Source organism: Diceros bicornis, chromosome 19 (assembly GCF_020826845.1).
Source record: "Diceros bicornis minor isolate mBicDic1 chromosome 19, mDicBic1.mat.cur, whole genome shotgun sequence".
Classification (NCBI taxonomy): Eukaryota; Metazoa; Chordata; class Mammalia; order Perissodactyla; family Rhinocerotidae; genus Diceros; species Diceros bicornis.
In genome coordinates, this window is record NC_080758.1 from 1773445 (window position 1) to 1795602 (window position 22158).

The 22158-nt window shown below is 64.5% G+C and overlaps 1 protein-coding gene across 1 annotated transcript in view; it reads left to right on the forward strand.

Moving 5' to 3' along the window:
- Positions 1-22066, forward strand: part of LAMA5 (laminin subunit alpha 5) — a 56131-nt gene extending 34065 nt beyond the window's left edge. Inside the window, exons 29-80 of the mRNA XM_058562351.1 lie at positions 1544-1641; positions 1722-1923; positions 2083-2209; positions 2882-3021; positions 3716-3831; positions 3914-4125; positions 4768-4972; positions 5159-5303; positions 5505-5645; positions 5780-5941; positions 6214-6315; positions 6419-6502; positions 7277-7507; positions 8140-8253; positions 8494-8621; positions 8860-8940; positions 9025-9239; positions 9734-9834; positions 10005-10185; positions 10283-10432; positions 10946-11097; positions 11165-11275; positions 11511-11622; positions 12244-12414; positions 12591-12787; positions 13058-13174; positions 13316-13470; positions 13768-13909; positions 14009-14111; positions 14722-14832; positions 15706-15885; positions 15984-16132; positions 16211-16381; positions 16479-16615; positions 16701-16854; positions 17010-17143; positions 17220-17382; positions 17461-17583; positions 17674-17822; positions 17893-18025; positions 18096-18239; positions 18877-19007; positions 19138-19308; positions 19400-19538; positions 19629-19774; positions 19842-20034; positions 20107-20271; positions 20395-20557; positions 20692-20825; positions 20900-20993; positions 21208-21327; positions 21512-22066. Of these exons, the coding sequence (XP_058418334.1) occupies positions 1544-1641; positions 1722-1923; positions 2083-2209; positions 2882-3021; positions 3716-3831; positions 3914-4125; positions 4768-4972; positions 5159-5303; positions 5505-5645; positions 5780-5941; positions 6214-6315; positions 6419-6502; positions 7277-7507; positions 8140-8253; positions 8494-8621; positions 8860-8940; positions 9025-9239; positions 9734-9834; positions 10005-10185; positions 10283-10432; positions 10946-11097; positions 11165-11275; positions 11511-11622; positions 12244-12414; positions 12591-12787; positions 13058-13174; positions 13316-13470; positions 13768-13909; positions 14009-14111; positions 14722-14832; positions 15706-15885; positions 15984-16132; positions 16211-16381; positions 16479-16615; positions 16701-16854; positions 17010-17143; positions 17220-17382; positions 17461-17583; positions 17674-17822; positions 17893-18025; positions 18096-18239; positions 18877-19007; positions 19138-19308; positions 19400-19538; positions 19629-19774; positions 19842-20034; positions 20107-20271; positions 20395-20557; positions 20692-20825; positions 20900-20993; positions 21208-21327; positions 21512-21675 (7563 nt within the window). The 3' untranslated portion in view covers positions 21676-22066. The remainder of the gene's footprint in view (positions 1-1543; positions 1642-1721; positions 1924-2082; positions 2210-2881; positions 3022-3715; positions 3832-3913; positions 4126-4767; positions 4973-5158; positions 5304-5504; positions 5646-5779; positions 5942-6213; positions 6316-6418; positions 6503-7276; positions 7508-8139; positions 8254-8493; positions 8622-8859; positions 8941-9024; positions 9240-9733; positions 9835-10004; positions 10186-10282; positions 10433-10945; positions 11098-11164; positions 11276-11510; positions 11623-12243; positions 12415-12590; positions 12788-13057; positions 13175-13315; positions 13471-13767; positions 13910-14008; positions 14112-14721; positions 14833-15705; positions 15886-15983; positions 16133-16210; positions 16382-16478; positions 16616-16700; positions 16855-17009; positions 17144-17219; positions 17383-17460; positions 17584-17673; positions 17823-17892; positions 18026-18095; positions 18240-18876; positions 19008-19137; positions 19309-19399; positions 19539-19628; positions 19775-19841; positions 20035-20106; positions 20272-20394; positions 20558-20691; positions 20826-20899; positions 20994-21207; positions 21328-21511) is intronic.
- The last annotated feature ends 92 nt before the right edge of the window (positions 22067-22158 follow it).

A 22158-nucleotide genomic window follows, 5' to 3' on the forward strand; every position in this document is an offset into this window, starting at 1 on the left:
CCCCCTGACTTGCATGGACCCCACAACCTCCCATGGGGTCAGGTCTTTCCAATTTTAAGCGTGCACGGAGGTGGGGAGAAGAGTGCAGTGCGCCCAGGTGCCCATCACCAGCCCCACCCATAGCTCTTTCCTGTCCCCAGTCTTCTAGAACCCCCCTTACCTGCAGGGTTTTTTTTTCTCCCTGTGAGTACAAAATGTATATTTATTTAGAAATAATGCCCACGGCCATGGAAGGGGAAGTATGATGCCTTGGAGTTGGAGTGGAAAGAAAGTGATCTTAATCAAAGACCATTTTTTTGGTATAATTTACAAAAACATCAGCATGTGAACAGGAGCCCCTCCCCTGGGTTAGGAAGGAATCTGTTCATCGGGTCCTGAAGCTTAGGATTCACCAGCATGGTGGTGATTTGCTTCTTATCAACCTCACAGAGTTGTGAGAATTAAATCACAAGACTAGATATATACAAACCTGCTTTGTAATCACTAAACACTATACAGTATTCATCATTATTTTGATACCCAGAACCAAGCATAAAAGTTCATTCAATAAATGACAAAACGGATGACATTTGCTCTCATCAGAGTCTCTTACAGTCGTTATGTTATGTTTCCCTGGGCCTTTAAAAAGTTTACACGGGTGATATATGCATGTATTTTTATGAAAGCATCCACCATTGATAAGAGACTTGCAATAGAGTGGCCTGCGCCCTACCCCGCGTTTTTCTAATCCCACTTTCCAGAGTCAGGACCACGTTGCTTTCTCCTGACTTGTCGATGCTGGATTGCTGGCATCTTCCCTTGCACACAGCACTGTCACCGTGGACTACAGCATTTTAAACTTTCCCTGGAGCTATTTCGTGTACATGGGGAAGTACCCGCAGTGTGCAGCCCAGCACGTTACTCCCCGCCCCCAGCACCCAGGCCAGGAGGCAACATGCCCCACCCGACGGCCCTCAGTCCCCCCAGGGTAGCCATGCCCCCATACCAACAGCACCGCTTAGTTCGCTTGCTCCAGAAATTTCTGTAACTAGGATCACACGGGGCCGCCTTCTGTGCTGCGTCCTTTGCCAATACCATGTCAGAGATGGTCTGTGGTGTTGCTGCGGTCATGTAGCGTTGTCTTCGCTGCAGAATTTTTCTAGACACGCTGTGATGTCTCCTGTTTTGTTCTATTTGTCACGTGTGTTACCACACCACGGTAGATGGTGCAGGGCAGAGACACCTGCTCTTGAACCCATGCTTACTGAGCGCCTGCCTCTGCCGGGTCCCATCCTGGAGCTGAGGGGGAGGCAGGCGGTCAATGTGCAATTGAATAACTGCAGATAGCGATGGGGTGGAGAGGGGGAGCGGCCGGGGGAGAGCCCACGGGCAGTGCTCCAGGCCCCAGAGACCGCGGGTGAGGGCTGGGGTTTGTGCGGCCAGGGGAGGGGCCAGCCGGAGCGAAGACAGGGACTTGATGCAAAGAGCAGGACTCGGGCGTTCACCGGGGTGTGGATCGGGCTCCACCTGTGCCCCCGCATCCATGCCTGCCCTCTGCCCGCAGCACAGCATCACCCTGGTGCCTGTGGGCACGTTCAGCTCGGAGTTCCTGGAGCCCCGGGTCCACTGCATCAGCAGCCACGGTGCCTTCAGCCCCAGCAGGTAGTGGGCCGGGAGGGGCTGGAGCGGCCGGCGGGGCACACCGCCACAACATGGGGACTCAGCCCTGTGCTCCCTGCTAGTGCCGCCTGCCTGCCCTCCCGCTTCCCGAAGCCGCCCCAGCCCATCATCCTCAGGGACTGCCAGGTGCTCCCGCTGCCGCCCGGCCTCCCTCTGACCCGCTCGCAGGAGCTCACGCCGGGCGCACCCCCATCCGGGCCCCAGCCTCGGCCCCCCACCGCCGTGGACCCCGATGTGGAGCCCACCCTGCTGCGCCACCCCCAGGTGAGGGCCCAGGCTGGGAGGGATGGGGCCGTGGGTTGGTGACACTCAGGCCCCCTGCTATCGGCTGCCCTTGGCAGGCGGTCCAGGCAGCAGTGGGGGCCGGCTTGGGTCCGCCTGCAGCGTCCCCATACCACTGCTCACTGAAGCCTCTCCCTGCAGGGCACGGTGGTCTTCACCACCCACGTGCCTGCCCTGGGCCGTTATGCCTTCCTGCTGCACGGCTACCAACCGGTCCACCCCACCTTCGCTGTGGAGGTCCTCATCAATGGGGGCCGCATCTGGCAGGGTGAGTGGCTGCAGCGGGCGATGGAGGGGCAGACCCCCGGACGAGGAGCCTGTTGAGGGTCTCATCCACACGGCCCCATTGTGCAGTCACCACACACAACGTGGACAGATCGTGGGCTGGTTCCACAGCTTGCGTGGGCCATGGCACAGTCCCCATTACCTGGTTATGAGTGACAGCTCCACACGTCCACATCCTGCCGTCAGTTCTCAAATGAGGTGCCCCAGGGCCCCCTGCTGGCAGCAGCCCCAGCCTCCTAGCCCCCTTCCAGGCTCTGCTCCTCACATCTGTTTTACGAATTAAGGTTAACCCCGTCACACGCGTGGGTGATCGAGGGTTCACTAGGGGACACTGGTTGATGGCACACGTAGTCTTCCACGTTTGTCTGTTTTGCTTCTGCTCAGCCAAGCTCAGGGACCTGTGCTTAGTGGGCCCTTGCGTGTGACCACGGCTGGTTTATGTAGCATGAGCAGGCCCGGCCAGGCAGGCCTCTGCAGGCGGGTCATGTGTTCATGTCATGTGTCACAGATGCACGCTCCCTGGTGGTGGGGCTCTGCCCCACGGGCACCCCCTCCTTCCTGGTGACTCCAGGACTGCCTGGGCCCGGGACAAGGCTGTGGGGCCAGGGGTGGTCGATGTGTAGGGGGCCTGACCTGCCTTTTCTTCCCCCTCTAGGCCATGCCAACGCCAGCTTCTGCCCACACGGCTATGGCTGCCGTACCCTGGTGGTGTGTGAAGGCCAGGCGATCCTGGACGTGACCGACAGCGAGCTCACTGTGACCATGCGCGTGCCCGATGGCCGGTGGCTCTGGCTGGTGAGGCCTGAGGCTGACGTCTCTTTGTATGGGCATCCTGGGGCCCAGTGTGGGGCTGGTGTCCCTGCATGTGGACATATTGGGACCAGCGTGGGGCTGGCATCCCTGCATGGGGCTACTGTTCCTGCGTGGGAATGTCCTGAACCTGCTCAGGGACCTGCTCCCATGTGTCATACCACCACTGGTCACTCAGCCAGGGTGTGTCCCCTGCCTGCCTCAGCCCAGCCCCATGCTGAGTGCCATGGGGCAGCAGCCTCGGGGGACTTCCAGGCCTACCACCTGAGGCTCCAGAGAGGGCCCAAGAGCCCAGATGTTGCCATGAGCCCCCTAGGGCCCTGCTGGTCAGGGTGGCCTTTCTGGAGGAGATGGGGCTGGGAAGGATGGAGAGGGAGAGCGAAACTGTGTCTAGTAGGCAGGGCTAGGAGGGGGCCCCAGGAGGCTGGGTGCCTCTTCGTCGGTGCTGCCTCCTCACGCTCCCCAAGCTTCTGTTAGGCTGCGGAGGCTGACATCCCTTCGGAGCGGCCCAGGTGTGCGTTGGACTGTGATACTGCACCACTGTTTTAGCTGCCGGGCCAGACCCTGGCGGTTGCAGGGACCCTCTGGTGATGTGCTCCGGTGGCAGGCTCTGGCACGCTCCCCTGACCCGGGCCCGCTCCTGGGCCCACGGGGAGCTGACCAGGCCTTGATGCCCTAGGAGTACGTGCTGGTGGTCCCTGAGGACGCCTACAGCTCCAGCTATCTCCGGGAGGAGCCCCTGGACAAATCTTATGACTTCATCAGCCACTGCTCCATCCACGGTTACCATGTCAGGTGGGCCGGGCTCAGGGCAGGGCTGGGGGCAGAGCTGGGGGCCCGGGCAGGGAGCCAGCCTCACCACTGCCCCTCACCCCAGCCCCAGCAGCTCATCCCCGTTCTGCCGCGATGCCGCCACCTCTCTCTCCCTCTTCTATAACAACGGGGCTCGGCCGTGCGGCTGCCATGATGTGGGTGCCACAAGTCCCACATGCGAGCCCTTCGGGGGCCAGTGTCCCTGCCGCGCTCATGTCATCGGCCGCGACTGCTCCCGCTGCGCCACTGGCTACTGGGGCTTCCCCAACTGCAGGCGTGAGTAGCTCATCCACGGGAGCGCCAGCAAGGGGCATGGTGTCTGAGCCCAAGGGGGCTTCCTGGTGGAGGGAGGCTCACCAAGAAGTATGAGCACAGTGGTCAAGAGAACATTCTGGAACCTGGCAGACCAGTCCTTCACCTCTTTTTTTTTTTTTTTAAAGATTTTATTTATTTATTTATTTTCCCCCCAAAGCCCCAGTAGATAGCTGTATGTCATAGCTGCACATCCTTCTAGTTGCTGTATGTGGGATGCGGCCTCAGCATGGCCGGACAAGTGGTGTGTCGGTGCGCGCCCGGGATCCGAACCCGGGCCGCCAGCAGCGGAGCGTGCACACTTAACCGCTAAGCCACGGGGCCAGCCCACTTCACCTCTTGACTGTGGGACCTCAGGCAGCTTGTGGCTTGTGGCCCAGGCCTTGCAGGGTTGTCCAGAATGTTCTGGGGACTAGATGGCAATTCTGGGCAGCTGACCCCTTGTCAGAGGAGCTGCCTGAGGCTTGGGGCCTGGAGCTGGGTGGAACTCGGCAGGGGGTGGGGTGTCCCTGGCCCCGCCCCCATAGTGGCACACCCCCAGGACTGCAGTCCAGGGCCACCGAGTGGGGCAGAGAGGTCTGCCAGCCCTGTGCACACTCCCCACAGCCTGCGACTGTAGCGGCCGCCTCTGTGACGAGCTCACGGGCCAGTGCATCTGCCCTCCACGCACCGTCCCGCCCGACTGCATCATCTGCCAGCCCCAGACCTTTGGCTGCCACCCCTTGGTCGGGTGTGAGGAGTGTAACTGCTCGGGCCCCGGTGTCCAGGAGCTCACAGACCCCACCTGTGACATGGACAGCGGCCAGTGCAAGTGAGAGCCGGGGGCGGGGTGTCCCCATGGCCGCAGGGCAGTCCTGGGTCCTGAACCCACACTCCCCCCACTAGTGCTCCTTGGCTCAGCAGTGCTCTCTCGGTCAGATCTTTGGGGGTCTCTCACTTCAGCATGAGGGGTGGGGGTGGAGGGAGGCCCGGCCAGCTCCTGAACCCGCGTCCACAGGTGCAGACCCAACGTGGCCGGGCGCCGCTGTGACGCTTGCGCCCCGGGCTTCCACGGCTACCCCGCCTGCCGCCCCTGCAACTGCCACCAAGCAGGCTCTGCCCCTGGCGTGTGCGACCCCCTCACAGGCCAGTGCTACTGCAAGGTGAGGGGCTGGGGGGCCCGGGGGAGCCCCAGCCTGCCTCTCCTCTTGCCTTATCCTGAGATTCATCCTCTTGAGGTGGTCGGGGCTTCTTGGAAGCTTCTGGGAGAGTCAGGCCGTTGGCGAGGCAGGTCACAGGGAACCAGGGTGCGTCAGGTGCCCCAGCACACGGCCGACTGACCCGCCCTGCCCTCTTGCCCCCAGGAGAACGTGCAGGGCCCGCGGTGCGACCAGTGCCGCCTTGGGACCTTCTCCCTCGACGCCGCCAACCCCAAAGGCTGCACCCGCTGCTTCTGCTTCGGGGCCACGGAGCGCTGCAGGAGCTCGGCCCATGGCCGCCGGGAGGTGTGCGGGCAGGGGGCCCCCAGCCTGAGAGCGGTGCTGCCTCAGGGAGGGGACATGTTGCTCCCCGGCCAGCCGGGTCTGGGCTGTAGGACGGGCCCTGTGATGTGGGAGGGTACTCATCCATGTGCCTGCAGTTCGTGGACATGGAGGGCTGGACGCTGCTGAGCACTGACCGGCAGGCGGTGCCCCACGAGCTGCGGGCGGAGGCGGAGCTGCTCCATGCGGACCTGCGGCATGTGCCCGAGGCCTTCCCCGAGCTGTACTGGCAGGCCCCGCCCTCCTACCTGGGGGACCGGGTGAGCAGGCACATCGGGCCCTCACTGCGAGGGTGTCCGGGACCCTCTGGAGGCCAGGGGGAGCAGCAGTGAGGTTGCCTGTGTCCAAGGAGGAATGGGGGCTCTGTGAGGGTGTCCAGGACCTCCGAGAGGGCTGTGGTGGGGAAGGCAGCCAGAAGGGGTGCCCAGGCCCAGCCCTGTGTCCTGTCCCAGGGGTGCCCAAGACCACTGCTGTCAGCTCTGGGCCTGTGGACGGGGGCTGGCCAGGTCTCATCGTTCTGTCCTATCTCCAGGTGTCGTCCTATGGCGGGACCCTCCGCTACGAAGTGCACTCGGAGACCCAGCGGGGGGACGTGTTCATCCCCACGGAGAGCAGGCCAGACGTGATGCTGCAGGTGGCCGACGGGGTGGTCACTGCTGGGGGGCAGGCGGGCACGGCTGAGCGGGGACAGTGGGCGGCCTGATTGCCGGCCCTCACCTGCCCACGTGCCTCCCCAGGGCAACCAGATGAGCATCACGTTCCTGGAGCCGGTGTACCCGGCACCTGGCCATGTGCACCGTGGGCAGCTGCAGCTGGTGGAGGTGAGTGGAGCTGGCCTGGGCGCCCGGGTCCCTCCTGGACCCAGCATGGCTCAGGGAAGGCCTGCACAGGGCCCGGAAGGGGAGGGGGTGGGTACTCTCTTCTCCCACACTCCCATCGCCACGTCTCCTTCCTGGTGCCTGGGGCAACGCTCCCAGCCCATGCTGGCTTGTGAACCCTGATCCTCAGTGGGTGAGCGGCTCCTCGGACGCTCAGAGACCTGTGGTTCCCTCTGAGCTGCCTGTTTGTGTCTCTTGCCGGTTTCTCTTTCAGGTTGTGGTCTTTTCTCATCTTTTTAGAGGAGCTCTGTGTTATTCTTGACGCTCAGCCTGTGTCTGACTTCAGAGTGGGAGTGTCTTCTCCCAGTTTGTGGCTCATCTCTGTCTTTCTCTAAGGCGTTTTCTGATGAATAGAAGTTCTTATATTTAACATACTCAAATTTATCAATCCTCCATTTGCAGTTACTGTGTTTGTGTCTTGTTTAAGAAAGTGTTTGTCTCTGTGAGATCAGAAAGTACTCCTCTATATTTTCTTCTTAAACCTTAAACTAGCGTCTTTGTGTGTTTGAATTCTTACCGTATCTGGAGTTGGGTTTGTACATGGTGTGAGGGAGGCTTCAGGTGCCAGTTTTCCCCATGGGTGACGGGTTTTCTAGCTCTGCGTGTCACCCTTCCTGCTCCGTGATCTGAGTGCCCCGTCCCCTGTGGGAGGTCTCTTCTGGGCTCCTGTTCTGCCCCTTCGTGTGTGGCCCCTCTGAGGACCCTGTGGCCCCACAGGGGAACTTCCGGCACACGGAGACCCACAGCGCCGTGTCCCGCGAGGAGCTCATGATGGTGCTGGCCGGCCTGGAGCAGCTGCAGATCCGCGCCCTCTTCTCGCAGATCTCCTCGGCCGTCTCCCTGCGCAGGGTGGCGCTGGAGGTGGCTGGTGAGGTGGGCGGGGGGCCTCCGGCCAGCAATGTGGAGCTGTGCATGTGCCCTGCCAACTACCGCGGGGACTCCTGCCAGGTGAGGTGGTGGGGACGGGCACCAGGCCGACCACCAGTCAGTCTGCCCCCACCCACTTGCGTCTGTCCTGCCCAGCGTCCACTCTTGCCCTCCATCCCCATCTCCACCTCCCTCGCATCTGTCTCTGCTCCTCCCCGCTGTGCATCACCCTCCCAGCAGCCCTGCCTTCCCTCCACAGGCCCAGCCAGCCCACTTGCTCATCTGTCTGCTAATCCACTGTTACCCTGTCTCCGTGCCCGGCCCTCCGTGCATACAATTGCTCTTTATCCATTCGCTGCCCAGTCCACCCCCGTCCGCTGGTCCACCCAGACCTCGTCCACCTCACTGCCATCCACTCGTCACTCTCCTGTTGTGCGTCCGTCCACCAGCTAATCTGTCTGAGGCGGCTTGTAGTTGCACACCACCCACTCGGAAGGGGTGTTTGGAGGAGAAGGCGGCCCCGGCCCACGTGGGAGGGGGGTGTCACTGAGCCAGGCCATCCGTGTGGCTTTGCACGCCGTGACTTCATGCTTCCAGCCGGTCAGGGCCAGGACCTCTGAGGGTCTGACCTGTGAGCATGGCTCTTGTTCTGCCCCCACATCGGGCTGGCCCTGCCTCCTTCCTGAGCACTGATGCCCCACCCTACCCCCCAGGAATGTGCCCCTGGCTATTACCGGGACATCAAAGGTCTCTTCTTGGGTCGCTGCGTGCCCTGTCAGTGCCATGGCCACTCAGACCGCTGCCTTCCTGGCTCGGGCGTCTGTGTGGTGAGCGGGGGCCCTGGTGGAGGGAGGGCAGCCACCAGAGGCACAGACCAGGGAAGACCATGGGCCTCTGGGTCAGTAGTTACGGATACACTGAGGTCCAGGGGAAGGGAGGTGCCCTGGGCAGGGCCCCGGCTGGCCTTGTGCATAGAGAATCCCTGACAGGGCTGGGGGAGCTGAGTAGATCCTGCTGGTGGAAGCGGGGCCTCCACTGTCGGTGCTGAGCTGTCCCCTCTGCCCCAGGGCTGCCAGCATAACACCGAAGGTGACCACTGTGAGCACTGCCTGCCCGGCTTCGTGCGCAGTGGGTCTGAGGATCCCGCGGACCCCTGTGTCAGCTGCCCCTGTCCGCTCTCAGTGCCTTCCAACAAGTAAGCTGGGCCAGCCCCTCCAGGGTCCCGACTGTTGGCCGGCAGGCACGTGCCCTTACAGCCCTGGTCTGGAATGCCACCATCCCCGACCTGGTTGGGCCAGCAGTCCCCTCTGCAGAGGCCGGGGCAGCTGGGGTGGACTCATGAGGTGGGGACCCCTGACACCTGGCCCAGCCTGAGTACACAGGGTGCTCACCCAGGGCACGCAGGTGTGTAACGACCACCTCCATCTTTGCAGCTTTGCCGTGGGCTGTGCCCTTCGAGGTGGCCGCACCCAGTGTCTCTGCAAACCCGGCTACGCGGGGGCCTCTTGCGAGCGGTGAGCGGGTGGGTGGGCCTGAGTGCCTGGGGCCCGGGAGTACGTGGGCGTGGGCGCAGGCCACTCACCCTGCCCTTGCCGCAGGTGCGCGCCCGGCTTCTTCGGGAACCCGCTGGTGCTGGGCAGCTCATGCCAGCCCTGCGACTGCAGCGGCAACGGCGACCCCAACATGCTCTTCAGTGACTGCGACCCCCTGACAGGCGCCTGCCGCGGCTGCCTGCGCCATACCACCGGCCCCCGCTGCGAGAGCTGCGCCCCCGGCTTCTACGGCAATGCCCTGCTGCCCGGCAACTGCACCCGTAGGCGGAGGGGGCAGGGGCTAGTGGGGCCACTGGCTGTCCTCTGGGATCAGGCTGTGTTCCATACCGGGCCCAGCAGGGCCACAGTGGACCTGGCCAGGCCCCCAGGGCTCACAGTCAGGCCCCCAGACCTACCCCTGGGCTCACAGTCAGACACATCTCCTCTTCACGGTCAGCTCCCCGGGGCTTACGGTCAGCGACCCCACAGTGAGGCCGAGGGCTGCTCTGGAGTCTGGCTCTCGCTTAGGGCGGGCTCTGGCAGGTTCCTTGGGCTGAGTGTGGGCTGCAGGGGAGGAGGGCAAAGTGGGACAGCCAGCAGGCAGCTGTGTGGTCTGGATGGGGATGGAGCCTGGAGGTGGTGAAAAGTGAGGGGCTGGGGCTTCTTTGGGGCTGGGTGGAAATCTGCACAGTATGAGCTCAGTAAGGGCTTCTTGGGGGAGGGGGAAGAGGCTGGAGTGGGGATCAGGGCTAGTGTCACAGCCCCTTTTCTGCAGGGTGTGACTGCTCCCCATGTGGGACTGAGGCCTGTGACCCCCACAGTGGGCAGTGCCTGTGCAAGGCAGGTGTGACAGGGCCGCGCTGTGACCGCTGTCAGGTAGGGCTGCCTGGGAGGGACTGGGCCTCCAGGTGTGGGGGCGTGGCCTTGGAGCTGAAAGGGTGTGGTCTTGATATGTTGGGCGTGGCCTTGGGGCTGGAGGGGTGGGCCTTAATGTGGGGGCGGGGCCTCGGGCTGGGCAGAGCTGTGACTGTAGCTTGCCCCGGCAGGAAGGACACTTTGGCTTCGAGGGCTGTGGGGGCTGCCGGCCATGCGCCTGTGGACCAGCCGCTGAGAGCTCCGAGTGCCATCCCCAGAGTGGGCAGTGTCACTGCCGGCCAGGGACTGGGGGACCCCAGTGCCGCGAGTGTGCCCCCGGCCACTGGGGGCTCCCTGAGCAGGGCTGCAGGCGTAAGTGTGGGCAGGTAGGGTGCTGCAGGGTGGCGGGCACCTGGGGTCCTCCACTGGCCACTCACCCTCACCCCTCACCCCACCTCTCTCACCCCAGGCTGCCAGTGCCGAGGGGGCCACTGTGACCTGCACACGGGCCGCTGCACGTGCCCCCCCGGGCTCAGCGGGGAGCGCTGTGACACCTGCAGCCACCAGCACCAGGTGCCTGTGCCTGGCGGGTCCAGGGGCCACGGTGTCCACTGCGAAGGTGCGCCTCTTCCTCCACCCCACCTGCGCCTTGCCTGACCACATCCGTCTCACCCCAGCCCTCACAACTCCACGTGAGGGAGTGCGGGTCCTAGCCTACGCTGACCTGGTGACCCCCACGTTAACCTTGACTTCCAGAGGAGCCCTGAGATCCCGACTCTCCTTTCAGTTTTGCAGGGGACCCCACACCTGTCTTCATACTGACCCCAAGACTCCATGCTGACCTCACTCCCACCCTCTGACCCCCACGTCCTGGACTCCCTCACGGACCCCCACCACTCTCGACCCTCTCCAACTGTGTATTCACCCCGACGTTGTGCTGACTTCCTGGGACCTGCCCAGTTCCCTACTAACCTCCTGACCCTCACACTGACGTCTGACTCCCACTAACCTTGTCACCTTCAGGCCAGCTCAGTATCCCCATGACCCCTGGCTGACCTATCCCGGCTGTGCCGATCCCATGACTCCTTCCCTGGTCCCACACCCTGAGCTGACCCACCTGTGCTGTTTGCAGTGTGTGACCACTGTGTGGTCCTGCTCCTGGACGACCTGGAGCGGGCCGGCGCCCTCCTCCCCGCCATCTGGGAGCAACTGCGTGGTGTCAGTGCCAGCTCTGTGGCCTGGGCCCGGCTGCACAGGCTGAACGCCTCCATCGCCGCCTTGCAGGTACCTCTCAGCCCGGCCCCCCAGCCTCCTGCCCTGGTTACAGGCCCTCACCTTCCCCTTCCCACAGAGCCAGCTGCGGAGCCCCTTGGGCCCCCGCCATGAGACCGCTCAGAGGCTGGAGATACTGGAGCGACAGAGCTCGAGCCTCGGACAGGACGCACAGCAGCTGGACGACCAGGCAGGACCCCTGGGGACCCCTGCCCCTGGAGACTCCTCCCCCAGAGCCCCCCGGGTTGCTCCTCCCGAAAACCCCTCCCCCTCAGTAGACTCCTCCCCCAGAGGTCCCTCTCCCTGGGCCCCAGACCATCCACTGTCACCTCTGACCCTCAGCTCAGGCCCAAGGCCCCTCCCTAGGCCCCCAGCCTTCTACCCATCAGCAGAGGCTATGGGATGATGGGATGCTGCGTCCACAGGCCACAGGAGCGAGAGCCCAGGCCAGCCAGCTGCTGGACAGCACCGAGGCCTCACTGGGCCGGGCGCAGACGCTGCTGGTGGCCATCCGGGCTGTGGACAGCGCCCTGGGAGGTAGGGACTGGCTCAGCCAGGCAGGGGGATGGGGGCTAAGCAGAACAGTGCTCAGAGCTCAGAGCAGGGGCGCTGCTTCCAGGGGCTGGGCCTTGAAGAATTGGCAGGGTGTGGACGTTTAGAGAGGGAGATGGGGCCTCGGCTGAGTAAACAGCAGGGCAGAGTGGGGAGGTGGGAGAGGCGGCAGGTGTGGCCAGAGCAAGAAGGCAAGTGGACTGTGGGCACCCTGCCTCTGGGAAAACTGGCTGGTGAGCACATTAATTACAAACTAAGGTATGTCACCAAGAAGCGGGGACCTGGCCCAGCCCAGGGGTCTTGGAAGAAGTGGAAATTCAGCCGAGCACTGGCCTGAGAGGAGGGGTCGGCCAGGCAAGGAGGCCGAGGGAGCAGGCTGAGCAGACGGCAGTGGGGGTGTTGGAGTGGGGGCTGTGGGCGAGAGGGCCAGGCCGGCCTAGGGGCGGAGCACAGCCGTGGCCTTGAGCCAGGGTCTCTGGGAGCCGTTCAGGGCATGCTGGGTTACGTGCTGGTGGTCTGAAGATGCTTAGGTGGGGGTCTTGGGCTTGGAAGCTAGTGGGCAGAGTCTGCCCGGGCCCTGATGGCCCCCTCCCCCCACCCCCACAGAGCTCGAGTCTCAGACGGATCGCCTGTCACCAGCCAACGCCTCGGCCCCGTCGGGCGAGCAGCTGCGCCGGACAGTAGCCGAGGTGGAGCGGCTGCTCCGAGAGATGCGGGCGCGTGACCTGGGGGCCCCGCGGGCAGCAGCTGAGGCCGAGCTGGGCGAGGCCCAGAGACGTGAGTGGTGTTGGCCCCGGCCGGGCAGGGACAGGGAGGGGCGCTGGCTTGGCCGGGAGCCCTAGGGCTGAGGTCAGCGTAGAGTTGTGTCACATCAGCTTTGGGGAGCAGATGGGGGCCGGGCGGGCACCGGAGTCACTGCCCAAGCAACTGACCCCATATCGGGTCTTGGCCAGTGCTGGCCCGCGTGCAGGAGCAGCTGACCAGCCTCTGGGAGGGGAGCCAAGTGCTGGTTGCCCGCACCCGAGAGCAGCTAGCCCAGCACGAGGCTGGCCTCATGGACCTACGAGAGGCCCTGAACCAGGCAGTGGGCACCACGAGAGAGGCCGAGGAGCTCAACAGCCGCAACCAGGAACGCCTGGAGGAGGCCCTGGTGAGGGTCCTCTCTCCTACCTCCCTTGCCCTGCCCTGCCCTCCCCACTTCTCCCTTCCCCTCCCCTTCCCCCATCCCCCTTCCCCCCATCCCCCTTCCCCCTCTCCACTTCTTTCCCCCTTCCCCCCTCTTCCCCCCTCTGCCTTTTTCCTTCCCGCTTTCCCCCCTCTCCCCTTCTCCTTCAAGTTCCTCCCTCCCACCCTGTGCCCTGTTTTTACCCTGTCACACCTCTGTTTCTGTCACCCCCTCCTCAATCCCCATCACCTCCAGCAACGGAAACAGGAGCTGTCTCAGGACAATGCCACTCTGAGAGCTACTCTGCAGGCTGCCAGGGACACCCTGGCCCAGCTCTCTGAGCTCCTGCATGGCATGGACCAGGCCAAGGAGGTGAGCACCCCCTCCCAGGGTGCGCACCAGGTGGGTTTGGACACTCATCTGTGTGCAGAGCACAGCCCCCAGGGTCCCAGATCAGGGGAGAGTGAGGAGGGGATCGGGATGAGGGTCCCACTTAAGCCCGCCCACCCACAGGAGTATGAGCACCTCGCAGCCAGCCTGGACGGGGCCCGGACACCACTGCTTGAGAAGATGCGGGTCTTCTCCCCGGCGAGCAGCAAAGTGGGTCTGGTGGAGGCCGCCGAGGCCCACGCGTGGCAGCTGGACCAACTGGCGCTCAACTTGTCCAGGTGCGGGCCCCGAAGAGGAGTGCCCTAAGGAGGCAGCCCAGGTCCCTGCAGGACAGTCAGGGCCCGGAGGGGGCGCAGCTGGGCTGGGAGGGCTCCTAGAAGGAGAAGCCCAGGCTCAGGTGGGTGGCAGAGAGCAGGAAAGGCACAGTTGTCACAGACAGCAGGACAAGGGTATGAGCCTGGAGCTGGCAGGCAGGCCGGCCCAGCAGCAGCTGTGATGGCGGGAGGCCCGCGTGCTGGCCTGAGGACATCGGGCCCCCCCACATGCCCTTTGATCCTCCTCTGCCTCCCCCACAGCATCATCCGTGGAGTCAACCAGGACCGCTTCATCCAGCGGGCCATCGAGGCCGCCAACGCCTACAGCAGTATCCTGCAAGCTGTGCAGGCTGCCGAGGGTGCCGCCGGCCAGGCGCTGCAGCAGTCAAGCCACACGTGGGCGGTGAGGCCCTGACTCTGCCCCAGGCCCCGGCAGGAGCCCCTGTCCCCCCACAGCTCCCGCCAGCTGGGTGTGAGCTGCAGCCTGTCCTTGTGTCTGCAGATGGTGGTGCAGCAGGGCCTGGCGCCCCGTGCCCGGCAGCTGCTGGCCAATAGCAGTGCCCTGGAGGAGGCTATCCTCGAGGAGCAGCGGAGGCTGGGCCGCGGTGAGTGCCGGGGTCCTTCTGGGTCTCCGGGGATCCTCAGCGTCCAGCCAAGTGTGAGGGGGTTTCTGGGTCGTCACATTGTGAGTCAGGGTGGCAGCTGCCCCGTGTGGGAATCCTGCTTCCACCGCCTTGGCGTGTCTGCCCCTTGGGAGCCCTGCAAAGGCCCACTGCCCACCCTGGCCTTGTGACGGGGCTCTGGGACCGTGGAGGTGCCCAGGGAAGAGGACACTGGAGCAGCTGATGGTTTTCCTGCTGTCCTGGCTGGAGGGTCATGTATGTGAGAAAGGGCAGGTGGAGGGAGGGGCTAGCCGCATACCCTCTGCCACTAGAACCTCGGAGCGCTGGCAGGCCGTGGCTGTGGCTTGGCTTTTCTGAGCCTCCATCATTTCATCTATAAGATGAGGATAGTTATATTTGCCATGGGAGGGGGAGGCTGCCCCCAGACTCGGGGTGCTCCCACGCCTCCCCCTGAGCCGAGAGCCCTCGTGTCTGTCTCCGTCTATCTGCGTGCCTGTCAGCCTTGGTCCTCCCCGGTCAGGAGGGCTGAAGTAGGCTGCACCTGTACGCTGGGGGCAGGGGCTCCTTGGAGCTGAGGCTGCCTGCCCCGCAGCGCGGGCCACCCTCCAGGATACCGGAACCCAGCTCCGTGATGCCCGGGCCAAAAAGGAGCAGCTAGCAGCCCAAATCCAGGAGGCACAGGCCATGCTGGCCATGGACACGGGTACGTTGGGCCTTGTCCCTGCCCTCGCTCTCGCTGCTCGTCCCCAGAGATGAATGGATACCTGCCCCGCATGGGCATTGCTCCAGCCAGTGCTGCCCAGTGGGGCTCTGTGATGGGGGACACATTCACACCTGTGCTGTCCTGAACGGTGGCCAGGGTGGCTGAGGGAGCTCCATAGTGCACAGCCCCGGCCCTGGGGACCTGCCTCTGGTTGGGAGACAGACACCAAACAAAATAGCCCCGAGTAGTAAGTGAAAGCTGGAAGGGACAGGAAGTGCTTTGGAGAGAAAGAACCAGGGGCGAGCATGGGAGCGTGTGGTGGGGACATCTCACCCCCAGAGCTCGGGGACATTGGGGCGTCCAGGGGCAGGTACAGTTGGTGGGCAAGCGCAGAGGTGAAGGTGGAAGCAAGGAGGCCGGTGTGGGTGGAGCCGAGGGCCCAGGGGGACGGCTCGGGGAGCGGGGAGCCCGGGAGGGCCCAGGGGGAGGGGAGGAGTGAGGCGTCTCAGCCAGATTTGGAGGGGTCCCTGTGGCTGCCTGACCCCTTGAGAGTAGAACCTCCCAGCCTGGACATGGGGCCCTGGGAGAGATGGTGGCCTGGGGTGGGTGGCTGTGGGGACACGGGGCTGAGCTGACACGGGGAGGTGTCAGGGTCACCAGGTTCTGGCCCGAGAGGCTGGCACAGGAGGAGCCATCGGCAAGGGACAGAGGGTGGGTGTCCACTGCTCTGAGGTTCTCATAACAACTGTGGGGGTGGGGGGGCATCCCTGTTGCTGGCTCTGGCGGGGGGGGACTTGTGGGCTCCCCAGTGGGAGGTGAGGCCAGGGTGGTCCTCGCCTGCCCCTCTCCAAGCCTGCGCACTGCCCGCCACAGACGAGACGAGCAAGAAGATCTCCCACGCCAAGGCTGTGGCCTTTGAAGCCCAGGACACGGCGGCCCGCGTGCAGTCCCGGCTACAGGAGATGCAGGAAACCCTGGAGCAGTGGCAGGGCCAGTACGGAGGCCTGCAGGGCCAGGATCTGGGCCAGGCGGTGCTCGATGCAGGCCGCTCAGGTGGGCCCTGGAGTGCAGCGCCCCGGACAGCGGGTGGGCCGGGGCAGGGGAGGCAAGGCTCTCGGGGCCACCTCCTCCCCTCCATTCCCTCCCTGCAGTGTCCACCCTGGAGAAGACGTTGCCCCAGCTCCTGGCCAAGCTGAGCCTCCTGGAAAACCGCAGGGCGCACAACGCCAGCCTAGCCCTGTCTGCCAGCATCGGCCGTGTGCGGGAGCTCATTGCCCAGGCCCGAGGAGCCGCCAGCAAGGTGGGTGCAAGTGCCAAGGGAAGGTGGGTGTCTGGGAGACCAGGCAGTGGACGCTGATGGGCTGGGCACCCCGCACAGGTCAAAGTGTCCATGAAGTTCAACGGACGCTCGGGGGTGCAGCTGCGTGCCCCTCGGGACCTCTCAGACCTCGCCGCCTACACCGCCCTCAAGTTCTACCTACAGAGCCCGGAGCCAGGCCCCGGCCAGGCCGCTGGGGACCACTTTGTGCTGTACATGGGCAGTCGCCAGGTACCGCGCGGGCTCTGTGGGGTGGGAGGAGCGGGCACCCGGTTGGAGGGGCGGGCCATGCTGGGTCCTTGTCCTGCTGAGTGTCCCACCACCGCAGGCCGCTGGCGACTACATGGGTGTGGCTCTGCGTAACCAGAGGGTGCACTGGGTGTACCGCCTCGGGGGGGCCGGCCCCGCGGCCCTCAGCATCGATGAGGACATTGGGGAGCAGTTCGCAGCCATCAGCATCGACAGGTGAGAGGCCTGGCCCCCCGTGCACTCCCCCCACCAGCCGATGTGCCCACATGTCCACTCCTCACCCCCTCGCCTCTGCCCTCAGGACCCTCCAGTTTGGCCACATGTCCGTCACGGTGGAGAAGCAGATGGTCCATGAGACCAAGGGTGACACGGTGGCCCCTGGGGCTGAGGGGCTGCTCAGCCTGCAGCCTGACGACTTTGTCTTCTACGTGGGGGGCTATCCCGGCAACTTCACGGTGAGCCTGGCCTGGCCTGGGCAGCAGCTGCCCTGCCCTCTTGTCCCAGCAAGTCCTGCGTGGTGTCTGGGTTCAGTCCGTCCCACTGCAGTCTGAGTTCCTCCCCTTGGGTCTGTGCTGGGTGGGGAGGTGCCCTGACTGTGCTGTGCCTACAGCCCCCCGCACCCCTGCGCTTCCCTGGCTACCGGGGCTGCATTGAGATGGACACACTCAATGAGGAGGTGCTCAGTCTCTACAACTTCGAGAAGACCTTCCAGCTGGACACGGCTGCGGATAAGCCCTGTGCCCGGTACGTGCATCCTGGGGCCCGACCCTCTCCCCAGCTCGGCCTGCCCTCAGCTGACCCCACGACCTCTGACTGGCAGCTCCAAGTCAACTGGGGACCCGTGGCTCACGGACGGCTCCTACCTGGACGGCTCTGGCTTCGCCCGCATCAGCGTGGAGACTCAGATCAGCCACACCAAACGCTTTGACCAGGAGCTGCGGCTCGTGTCCTCCAGCGGGATCATCTTCTTCCTGCAGCACCAGGCACGCCCGCCCCACCCCCAGCCGCCTACCCGTCCGCACCCCCACCCCAGCCCGTGCTGACCCTGCCCTCGCCCCTAGGACCAGTTCCTATGTCTGGCCGTGAGGGAAGGCAGCCTCCTGCTTCTCTATGACTTGGGTGCGGGCCTGAAGGAGGCCGTCCCGCTGCAGCCCCCACCGCCCCTGACTGCGGCCAGCAAGGCAGTAAGGCCAGGGTTGGGGAGGGTCTCGGGGGCGGAGAGGGCTGGGGGGGGACATGGCTCACCCTGAAGCCCCCGGACTGGTGCCATCCAGATCCAGGTGTTCCTGCTGGGGGGCATCCGCAAGCGCGTGCTGGTGCGCGTGGAGAGGGCCACCGTGTTCAGTGTGGAGCAGGAGAACATGCTGGAGCTGGCCGATGCCTACTACCTGGGGGGTGTGCCGCCCGACCAGCTGCCCCCAAGGTGAGCACACCAGGCTGGGGTTGGGTGAGGAGCTCGGAGGCGGCGGCCCCCTGACGCTCGTCCCCTGCAGCCTGCGGCAGCTCTTCCCCTCCGGAGGCTCCATTCGCGGCTGCATCAAGGGCATCAAGGCTCTGGGCAAGTACGTGGATCTCAAGAGGCTGAACACGACGGGCGTCAGCTCCGGCTGCACCGCTGACCTGCTGGTGAGCAACCCCCGGCCCGCAGCACCCCCTCCAGGCCGGCGCGGGGTCCTCACGGTTGCCCTCCCTGCAGGTGGAACGGGCCATGACTTTCCACGGCCACGGCTTCCTGCCCCTGGCGCTCCCTGACGTCACGGCCCTCACGGGTGACGTCTACTCCGGCTTTGGCTTCCGCAGCACCAGAGACAGCGGTCTGCTCTACCATCGAGCGTCCCCGGTGCGTCTGCGCCACCTCGAGTACCTGCCTGTCCATCCCCTCTGACCTCCTGACCATCCCTCCCCGTGTCTGACCTCCTGACCATCCCTCCCCGTGTCTGACCTCCTGACCATCCCTCCCTGTGTCTGACCTGACCATCCCTCCCCGTGTCTGACCTCCTGACCATCCCTCCCCGTGTCTGACCTCCAGTCCATCCTTCCCCGTGTTTGACCTCCTGACCATCCCACCCTCCCCGCGTCTGACCTCCTGACCATCCCTCCCCGTGTCTGACCTCCTGACCGTCCCTCCCCGTGTCTGACCTCCGGTCCATCCCCCCCTCCCCCCCAATGTTTGACCTCCTGACCATCCCACCCTCCCCGTGTCTGACCTCCTGACCAGCCCTCCCCGTGTCTGACCTCTGGACCATCCCTCCCTGTGTCTGACCTCCGGTCCATCCCGCCCCGTGTCTGGCCTCCTGAGGATCCCATCCCGTGTGTGACCTCCAGTCCCTCCCCGTGTCTAACCTCTGGTCCCTCCCTCCGCTAGTCTGACCACCTGCCCGCTCCCTGACCTCCTACAGTGATTTGGGGGCTCAGGTGGCTGGAGGGAGTGAGTCTGGGCCCCTGGCCTGGCCCACTGACCTGGCCACTGTCCCCAGGATGGGCTGTGCGAAGTGTCCCTGCAGCAGGGTCACGTGACACTCCGGCTTATGAGGACCGAGGTGAAAACTCAAGGGGGCTTTGCGGACGGTGCCCCCCATTATGTAGCTTTCTACAGCAACACCACGGGGTGAGTCCGGCCCGCCTGGCCTCTCACTGTCGTCTCCAGGGGTGGGGGTTGCAGCAGAGCTGGGGACCTTGGGGGCAACCTGCAGCAGATGGGTGATGGCAGGTGGAGGAAACAGTGCTCTCCTCGCCAGGGTCTGGCTTTATGTGGACGACCAGCTTCAGCAGATGAAGCCCCACCAGGAGCCGCTGCCCCGGCCCCAGCCCCAGCCTGAGGGGCCCCCTCGGCTCCTCCTGGGGGGCTTGCCAGAGTCTGACACCATCCGAAACTTCAGTGGCTGCATCAGCAACGTTTTTGTGAGGCGGTGAGCGGGGGCAGGTGTTGGGGGGTGGTGGCTGGCACTGACCCGCTGCCGTGTGTCCAGCTGCTGACTGCCCACCGCGGGCCCTCTGTAGGCTCGTCGGGCCGCAGCGCGTATTTGACCTGCAGGAGAACATGGGTGGCGTCAGCGTGAGCTCAGGCTGTGCCCCAGTCCCTGGCACCCAGACCTGGAGGCAGGCACCACAAGGACTGCGGGCTGCAGCGGCTCGCAAGGTGGGGCGCCCGAGGGATGGTGTGTGGGTGGAGCTGGGGTGGGCAGAAGGCAGCCCCCAAGCACCCCTGCATCCCCATCTGACCCCCCAGGCTTCCCGCCGCAGCCGGCAGCCCACCCAGGACCCTGCCTGCACACTACCCAGGCCCCTCAGGACCATCCAAGATGCCTACCAGTTTGGGGGGCCCCTGTCCAGTTATCTGGAGTTCGCACACATCCCAGCAGCCACCGGGGACTGGTAAGGCCGGGCCAGGTGGGGTGGCTGTGGAGGGTGTGCCCAGCTGACACCTCTGCTCCGCTTCCAGGTCCCACCTCTGGATGCTTGTCCGCCCTCGCACCCCCCGAGGGCTCCTGCTCTTCGCTGTGCCCCTGACAGCCAGCAGCCCCTCCCTGGCTCTCTTCCTGAGCCACGGACACTTCGTTGCTCAGACAGAGGGCCCTGGGCCCCGGCTCCGCGTCCAGAGCCGCCGGCGTTCACGGGCTGGCCGATGGCACACGGTGAGGGGCTGAAGAGAAGACACGGGCAGGGCCCCGGAGCTCCCATCCTGACGTGCCTCTTTGCACCTCTAGGTGTCTGTGCGATGGCAGAAGACTCGGATTCAGCTGGTGATGGACGGCGTCCGTGCCCGGAGCCAGGAGGGGCCCAGCCAGCAGTACCAGGGCGCAGAGGGCCCCCGGCCCCACACTCTTTTTGTGGGGGGCCTCCCTCCCAGTGGCCGCAGCCCCAGACTCCCAGTGAGAACCACCTTGCCCTGGCCTCCCCAACCCCATCTCCAGCCCCCTGCCCAGCTGGACGCTGTCCGCCCTCCTCACCGCCCCCTGGGTCTGAGCCCATGCCCACCCATCTGTCCCCCACAGGTAGCCGTTAGCAGCTCCAGGTTCAGCGGTTGTGTGAAGAGACTGAAGTTGGACGGGCGGCCCCTGGGGGCCCCCACGCGGATGGTGGGGGTCATGCCATGCTTCTCAGGCCCCCTGGAGAGGGGCCTGTTCTTTGCAGGAAGTGGGGGAGTCGTCACTTTAGGTCTGTCAGGTGCTGGTGGCCCCACTCCCGCAGGTGCCCCAGGCCAGGGGAGGAGGGAGTGACACCCAGAGAGGGAGCCTGGGGCCGGGCCTTCCTCCCTTCTGCCTTCCTCCCTTCACGGCCCTTTCCCGCAGACACCCTGGGGGCCACATTGGCGGACGTGGGCCTGGAGCTGGAGGTGCGGCCCCACACAGCCGGCGGCCTTGTCTTCCACCTGGGCCAGATCCAGGTGCCCCCCTACCTGCAGCTGCAGGTGTTGGAGAAGCAGGTAAGCTGGGTGGGGGCCGCAGCCACAGAGCGGGGTTCCAATTGGCAGGACCCTCCTGACCGGCCCCACCCCAGGTCCTGCTGCGGGCGGATGATGGTGCAGGCGAGTTCTCCACGTTGGTGACACCCCCTGCGGCACTGTGTGATGGGCAGTGGCACCGACTGGCAGGTGAGCTGTGCCCCCTTTCCCATGGCCAGAGACACTCCTGAGCGCCCCCTTCTGCAGAGCAGAGAGCCTGGGAGGGACTCAGGAGGGGGCAGCTGTGGACCCCCAGGCAGAGGAACTTGATAGCGGCCAAAGCAACATGGCGAACAGCCCCCGGCCCCACGGCTGGCAAGAGGGGCCCCTCCCAGCCCAGCCACAAGCAGCCTGTGCCCCACAGTGACCAAAGGTGGGAATGTGCTCCAGCTGGAAGTGGACACGCAGAGCAACCACACCCTGGGCCCTGCGCTGCTCACCTTGGCTGACACCCTGGCGCCTCTGCACCTTGGGGGCCTGCCAGGTGAGTGTGGCCTCTGCCTGGGGATGCAGGGGGAAGCTGCCCCTCAGGGACCAGGCACTGGGGTCACCCCACTCTCTTTGCACCCTCCTGAGACAGCTGGGGAGTTTGAAGCTTTGTGGGGGGGCAGTGGGACATTGGTCTCTGCTCCAACCCGTCTTCCCTCCATCTTCCCCTGCACCCCCAGAGCCCACAGACGCACAGGCTGGGCCCCCCACCAGGCTGCGCCCTCGGCTTCCAGCCTACCGTGGCTGCATGAGGAACCTGGTGGTAAACCGGGCTCCCGTCACTCTGCCTCGCTCTGCCGGTGTCCAGGGGGCAGTGGGGGCCAGCGGCTGCCCAGCCACGTAGCACAGCTGCCTCTCTAGGACCCCAGCCACAGGCTCCAGCAGCCGTGCAGGACCCCCAGGCCTGGAGCCCACGGGCAGGCAGGGTCCTGCCTCTCAGAATCCCAGGCCCCCCCACACAGCTTGCTGAGGACACTGCCCTCAGCCCGTTTCATAGATGAAGTTTGTGTATATTTATCTAGGCTCTAGATTCTGCAGGTTATAAATCTTATTTCTGGAAATGGTTTAAGTTATGTCTTACTTTTTAAATGAACGGGTAAAATGGGGTTTTTATACTTTTTATCTTTCAGCTTAATATGAGATTTCCCTTCCATAAATTTTTAATAGCATGAGAGCTCTGTAAATCACTGGTCCCTGCTGCTTAAAACAAAAATTAAAAAGTAACTTCTGTTTAACTGAGTGTTGACTTTAAATTTGAAACGAGTAAAGCAGTTGAGACGGGTCTAGAACCGGATACGGAGGCCCAGGCAGAGTGCAGCACCTGAGT